This window comes from Oreochromis niloticus, linkage group LG10, assembly GCF_001858045.2.
Source record: "Oreochromis niloticus isolate F11D_XX linkage group LG10, O_niloticus_UMD_NMBU, whole genome shotgun sequence".
Classification (NCBI taxonomy): Eukaryota; Metazoa; Chordata; class Actinopteri; order Cichliformes; family Cichlidae; genus Oreochromis; species Oreochromis niloticus.
Genome location: NC_031975.2, coordinates 16,646,785 through 16,654,548, shown reverse-complemented (window position 1 = coordinate 16,654,548; position 7,764 = coordinate 16,646,785). Strand labels below are relative to the sequence as shown.

General features: G+C 42.9%; 1 protein-coding gene across 1 annotated transcript; it reads left to right on the top strand.

Moving 5' to 3' along the window:
• Window positions 1-475: 475 nt before the first annotated feature.
• On the top strand, window positions 476-1,459 carry LOC100707404 (olfactory receptor 1F1-like). Its single transcript, XM_019363549.1, has one exon. The coding sequence runs from the start codon at window positions 476-478 to the stop codon at window positions 1,457-1,459; it is 984 nt and encodes a 327-aa protein (XP_019219094.1).
• The last annotated feature ends 6,305 nt before the right edge of the window (window positions 1,460-7,764 follow it).

The following is a 7,764-nucleotide window of genomic DNA, read 5'->3' as shown; positions in this document are numbered from 1 at the left end:
CTCAGTTGGCCATGGCAGGTCAGGTTAAAAAAACATATTAACAATGTTGAGAAGCGTTCTGCTATCATAAAATAGTTAACCAGCTGACTTTGAAATGGACTCTGCAAATGGTTGTTTTTGTAAAATGAGGTCTGCAAAGCCAGATTGAAAATGATCAAGATACCTTTATTGCTGCTGCTTGGCCACAACCTTTTCTAAAACCTTACCAAGTAGCAGTAAATATGAATTATGAGACTGGCATGTAGCTATCAAGAAGAGAAGAGGCAGACTTATTTTATTTTTTTCAAATGGGCCCATAATAACATTTGTGAACCCAGGTCTGCTTACAGCTGACACAAGGGAAAAGAGCACTGCTATAAGTATCAGAGCACAGTGTTGCTCTGATACTATGTCCAGCTAGGCTTCACAAAATAGAGGCTCCCTAAACAAACGATAAAACACAGAGATTTATAGAAGATTAAGAGAAGCTCTTTACATGGCATTGATTAACTCAGCTGCCGAGAACAACATCACCTTTGTGCAACCTGCATATTTTATAATAAGTGGTTTTATTGGCATACCTAATATTAGATATTATTTTGTCTTTCTGTGTTTTATTTACATTCTTGCAGTGGTGGGAAACACATTGGTGATACTTGTAATAACACTGGATCACATGTTGAGAAGTCCTAAATATATTGCTGTTTTTAACCTTGCATTTACAGACCTGTTAAGTAGCTCTGCTTTGGTTCCAAAGGTTGTTGACATTTTTCTGTTTAACCATTATCATATTTCCTACAATGACTGCTTGACTTTCATGTTTTTCTGCTTTACTTCAATTTTTATGCAAGCTTTTAATCTGGTTGTATTGTCCTTTGACAGAGTCATGGCTATCATGTACCCTCTGCACTATCAAATGAGAGTGACCCACAAGCTCATTTTGTCTTTGATTGCTTTTTTCTGGCTTCTTGCCATAACTCTTATACTCATTGCAGTTGGCCTTCTCACCAGACTTTCCTTCTGTCAGTCTGTGATTATTCAGAGCTACTTTTGTGATCATGGTCCTATGTATCGTCTTGGCTGCAATGATGTTACCCCTAATTATATATTTGCTGTTTTGACAATAGTTCTTGTTCTTGGGTTTCCACTGGCATTTATCGTGGGAAGCTACTGCTGTATCGGTTATTCTTTGTCAAAAATTTCTACATTTAGGGAAAGAGTGAAAGCTTTTAAAACCTGCACAGGTCACCTTTCATTAGTGGCAATTTATTTCCTTCCTTTTATATTTGTGTATGCTTTTTGGCCTGTAATACATCCAAATGCAAGGATCATAAACCTTTCTATTGCCACTGTATTGCCTCCCATGTTAAACCCAATAATCTATGTTCTTCAGACACAGGAGATCAAAGAATCATTGAGAAGATTGTTGAAAGCTAGAGTGCAGGCTAAATTGGAAGTGTTTAGATTTAAACCTTTGTAGTTCCCGATTTCTATTCTTTCATTCAATTTTATTTCTTTTTAAGTTTACTATGTAGGTGAAGTATTTCATACACAGTATTGCAGCCTTTTATGCAGCCAAAACATCAAGATTTCATTTGGAACAATAAACAATATAACTACTTTATTCACCAAAAAGCAAAATGATCTAAAACGTTACTGTCAGAATAAAAATTGACAAAAGACAGCCAAGAACCGTAATAAAGGACATTTATTCTTGCAAGGGAGCAAAAGCATCAAATACAAGGTTTCATATTAGATTTTGTCAATTCCACCCTCCTTGCCTTAAAACTCTCACGAAATATTTTTTTCTTTCTACAGGCATCTCACGGGTACAGTTATGAGTGTGTGTGCTGTAGTAAATAGATATTGAGTAGATAATTGAGTAGTATAATATGATCACATTTTTTTGCAACTTGGGTGTACTTCCAGGCACCGAGTTTATCTCTGACTATAATGCAGCTCATACTAATTGGAACATTGTATAACATATTTTTTTACCCATCAGTTAAGCACAAAAATCTAAAAATGTAACAAAAAATTAAAATAATAAAAAAATGTAAAAAAAATAAATAAATAAAATAAAATAAAATAGACTAGCAACAGTCTCGTCATTCCTCATTTGTATTACTATTATGGTACAGGTATAGGCTCTTAATTACTCATTCTTCTTCATGCATACTGTTATTGTATGTGTGGTTGTGCATTCAAAAAGAAGCACCTAAATCCACTAATAGTAGATAAGTTTGTGTTTTAAGTGCTGACCAGGTTTATAGAAGCCTACATTGAACTGTATTAAAATGATGATATAAAATGGGGAAACTTCACCTGAGTGTAAATACAAATGAAAATCCAAAAAGTTTAATGTTCTTTGGCTATACTTCTGTAGGTGTTCTATATCATATAAATGCTTCAAATTCAGTTTCCAAAGTCATAGCATTCAATTCCCTTTATTTATTTATTAAATAAAACATTCAAACACTCATACACACCCTTGCTGGCTGCCTCTCAAAATGTTTGTGAAATAATTTGTTTTCTTTCTGACTTCATGGATATTGGGTATTTGTTATGGAAACAAACATGATTAAGCACACACACACATATATACATATATATAAAAAAAACACCCAGCATGCCCCTGCGGGCGGTTTTATCCTTCAAGCTCGGGTCCTCTACCAGAGGCCTGGGAGCTTGAGGGTCCTGCGCAGTATCTTAGCTGTTCCCAGGACTGCGCTCTTCTGGACAGAGATCTCCGATGTTGTTCCCGGGATCTGCTGGAGCCACTCGCCTAGCTTGGGAGTCACCGCACCTAGTGCTCCGATTACCACGGGGACCACCGTTACCTTCACCCTCCACATCCTCTCGAGCTCTTCTCTGAGCCCTTGGTATTTCTCCAGCTTCTCGTTTTCCTTCTTCCTGATATTGCTGTCATTCGGAACCGCTACATCGATCACTACAGCCGTCTTCTTCTGTTTGTCTACCACCACTATGTCCGGTTGGTTAGCCACCACCATTTTGTCCGTCTGCATCTGGAAGTCCCACAGGATCTTAGCTCGGTCATTCTCCATCACCCTTGGGGGCATCTCCCATTTTGACCTCGGGACTTCCAGGTTATACTCGGCACAGATGTTCCTGTACACTATGCCGGCCACTTGGTTATGGCGTTCCATGTATGCCTTGCCTGCTAGCATCTTGCACTCTGCTGTTATGTGCTGGATTGTCTCTGGGGCATCTTTACACAGCCTGCACCTGGGGTCTTGCCTGGTGTGATAGACCCCAGCCTCTATGGATCTTGTACTCAGAGCTTGTTCTTGTGCTGCCATGATTAGTGCCTCTGTGCTGTCTTTCAGTCCAGCTTTGTCCAGCCACTGGTAGGATTTCTGGATATCAGCCACCTCCTCTATCTGCCGGTGGTACATACCGTGCAGGGGCCTGTCCTTCCATGATGGTTCCTCGCCTTCCTCCTCTTTCTTGGGTTTCTGCTGCCTGAGGTATTCACTGAGCACGCTGTCAGTTGGGGCCATCTTCGTGATGTATTCGTGGATGTTTCTTGTCTCATCCTGGACTGTGGTGCTGACACTCACCAGTCCTCGGCCCCCTTCCTTCCGCTTAGCGTACAGCCTCAGGGTGCTGGACTTAGGGTGAAAACCTCCATGCATGGTCAGGAGCTTTCTTGTCTTTATGTCAGTGGCTTCTATCTCCTCCTTTGGCCAGCCTATTACCCCGGTACCTGATCACGGGCAGGGCATAGGTGTTGATGGCCCGGATCTTGTTCTTACCGTTCAGCTGACTCCTCAGGACTTGCCTGACCCTCTGCAGGTACTTGGTGGTTGCAGCTTTCCTAGCAGCCTCTTCATGGTTCCCATTCACCTGCGGGATCCCCAGGTACTTGTAACTGTCCTCTATGTCTGTGTGAAGTAGCATAACATGAGCAGCATGGAAGATGATAGGAAGACAGCATCTGCAGACTGTTCATGTTTCTTTTAAGTGTTCTTTATTTTCTGGCATCGCCTTTCAACAATTGTTTCACAAAACATAAGAACCTGGCAGTCAAAATCTCACCTGCTTTATATAGAATTCCACTCACACCTGGATCTCATTAACCTCTACCATTGGGAAAACAGGGTAGACTAAGGCTACGTTCACACTGCAGGCGAAAGCGCATCAAATCCGATTTTTTCGCCCCTATGCGACCCGTATCCGATCTTGGTATGACAGTGTTAACGGCACAAATCTGATATTTTCAAATCCAATCTGGGTCACTTTAATATGTGGTACTGAATCCAATACGTATCCGATGTTTTAGAAAGCGACTGCTGTGTGAACGGTCAAGTCGCATTAAATCCATCTTTTACGTCACTGACACAAGACAGACGCCAATTATCAGCGCCGGAGAAGCGCCCGATAGGACATCGCGAACGATTTCCTACCATCCGGTGAAACTGTTGGGAAGACAACGTTGGAGAAATGTGAACATTTTATTTTTACTGTATTTTCTGCAGATTCTGACAGAAATCTGCAACTATCCTTTGAAGCACCGCTCCTCTAAAACAGCAAAAAGTGTCATGGCCCTGTGCCTCCCCGGCTAGCCCGGTCTGGCTACAAGTGTTTTTGTCTCTTTTGTCCCTTCTCTCTTCCCTCTCGTGCTCTGCACACCACCGGGGCGGAGTTCTCTGTGAGCTCCCGCCCCTGGCTCCCGCACCTGCAAACAATCTCCACTCTGGCTCGGGACTTAAGGAGGTGGCTGGAGGCGCCTCGTCACTGGATTATTGTGTAACACTTACTTCTCGCCAGCCTGAGGATCGCCATTTGGTGAGCTTTAGCCGGAGTACGAGCTAGCCTGAGCGTCCGGGAGAGATTGTACATAGCCCGTGTGTTCCTTCCCTGTGCCTGTGTCCCTGGAGACCCACCTTCCCGTGACCTCCCCCCCCACTTGTATATATTCGCACCTGGTGTCAATTGTTAATAAATTGTGAACCTTTTGAGACGGTCTGCCTTTGAGTCTCTCCTGAGCCTGACAAAAAGGATCATTATTAGGTCATCTACATTATTATGTAAATAACAAAATAACTTAAAGCAAAAATCTGGAAACATAAAGTCCGAAGTCTTTATATTAAGGGCAATCAGTCAAACAATATTGTTTGCTCTGGGTCTAAACAGAGCGAGTTGTGTGTGACATCTTCTTTTGCGCATGCGGGCCGCTTTGAGCGTTCACACTGGAGAGCGTTTGATGTCGCATTTTATGTGTAGTGTGAACAAGCAGACAAAAAAATCAGATTTGATCAAAAAATCGGAATTGAGCATTAAGACCTGCAGTGTGAATGTAGCCTTAATAACACAGTCTAGACAAAGAAACAGGAATAAAATCATTTTTCCACTTAAACTCATTCACCCAACTAAACAATTTGAAAAGTCAATCTCTTCACTTAATCTGACTCATAAGGTTATTTTAAATGAAATAAACAATTTTACACAAAAGAAAAAACCCTTCATTTGGTTATACCCAATTGACATGATCAATGACATCATATCCTATAAAATCAGGAAGTACTGGGGCGGCCCTTCCCATATACCCGTGTTACACATAGGACCTGCTCAAAGGAACACACAATGGTAAGTATAACCAAACTACATAAACAAATGAAAGATTCAAACCAATTAATGAAGAAGTGACATTTAGTTTTCAGTACATTTGCACAGATGAAATGAATATAACCAATGCTACCACAAACAGACCCGGGATAGTATGTAGAGCCAAGGTTACATGTGCCGTGTTTACATTAAAGCATTATGATAGACTATAGGATAACAGAACACAAAATAACAATATATGCAAGTGACAAATGGCAAATGAATTCTGTCCTAGCCACTTTGTCACAGTCTGCAATGTTGCCTTCTGGTAGTTCAATCCCCTCAGTTCTGACTACCTTCCCTCTCTTTGTTACCATCTGACTACACTTCTCCACTCCGAACGACATTCCAATGTCATTGCTGTATAGCCTGGTAGTGTGTATCAGTGAATCGATGTCTCGTTCACTCTTTGCATACAGCTTGATGTCATCCATGTACAGGAGGTGGCTGACAACCGCTCCGTTTCGTAGTCGGTATCCGTAGCCTGTCTTGTTAATGATCTCACTGAGGGGGTTCAGGCCTATGCAGAACAGCAGTGGGGACAGAGCATCTCCTTGGTAGATCCCACACTTGATGGTGACTTGTGCTATGGGCTTGGAGTTGGCCTCTACTGTTGTACGCCACATCCCCATTGAGTTCCTGATGAAGGCTCTTAGGGTCCTGTTGATCTTGTACAATTCTAGGCATTCCAGGATCCAGGTGTGGGCATGGGGCATTGAGTCATAGGCCTTCTTGTAATCAATCCAGGCTGTGCACAGGGTTGCCAATAGCCCTTCAACAAGTCCAGTTTAGTAACAAACATTGCAGAACCGACCCTATCGACACAATCTTCCATACTGGGAAGAGAATAGGAGTCAGGTTTGGTCACGCTGTTCACCTTCAGAAAATCCATACAAAACTGCGGGGTTTTATCCGCTTTAGGCACTAGGAGACACGGGAAACTCCATGCACTAGAGCTAGGAACAGCAAGACCATTTTCCAGCAGATAAGAAACTTCTGTCTGGAAAAGAGCACGTTTAGTGGGATTCACCCAGTAGTCATGCTGTTTGATTGGAGGGTGGTCCCCTACATCATGCTCCAGCACAGTGGTACGGGAAGGAGTGTATTATGTTTCTCTGAACCACGGGGGCAATCGTGGTTCAGGGGATTGGGAAGCTCATCTTGTAACCGGAAGGTTGCCCAGCTCTGTCCGTCTTGGTCGTTGTGTCCTTTGGCAAGACACTTCACCTAACGCCTACTGGTGATAGCCAGAGGGGCCGATGGTGCGATATGGAAGCCTCGCTTCTGGGACGGCAGGTGTGGCTACAACTGTACCAGCCCCAAGAATCAAACGAGCCCCTGTGAGCAAGCACTCAGCAACAGTGGTAAGGAAAAACTCCTTTTTAACGGGAAGAAACCTCCAGGCTCAGGGAGGGGCAGCCATTTGTCGCGACCAGATAGTGTTGAGGGGAGGGAGACACTACAAAATACATACTGTGCAGGGCTCTAGAGTGCGACCAATTTGGTCGCAAATGCGACCAAATTTTTCAGTGGTGCGACTAAAAAAAAAATATTTGGTCGCACCAGTGCGACCAAATATTTTCGGGTAACAAAACAAAAAAAAATCTCTGCAACTCTCCATGTGGTCAACAACAGACACACATTATGCCCCTATCGTGGACTAAACCAATCAGAGATAGTCAGGGGCGGGACCTCTCTGATTGGCCGTGGTCCAGTTGAAAGTGCAGGTGGAAGAGAGAGATGAGTAGCTTGAATAAAGCGATATCAATTCATTAACGGATTCCACACAAAGACGTAAACACAGAGCGGACCCCATGGCCTGAACACGGACATGCTGTCGGAGCTTAGCGATTCTGATGCGTCGGGTCCGCGCTGTGTTTCCGTCTTTTTGCACTGATTCTGAGCTGCAGGTTTTGTCTCTCCAACCAAAATTCGCCGAGCCAGCAGCAAAAGAAGCAGCAAACTACGCTTCACATTTGATCAATGTCGTCATGAATTCCCTCTTACTTTTGCTGTTTTGCTTCCACCACGATAAAAATCACACTTCATGCACAGCTGTCTCTCTCTCTCTCTGTGTACTTCAAGAACAGTTTCCCGTCTCAAATCTCTGTTTTCTGCATTATTTATTCGCTTATTACCCACCAGTCTACCGTTGTT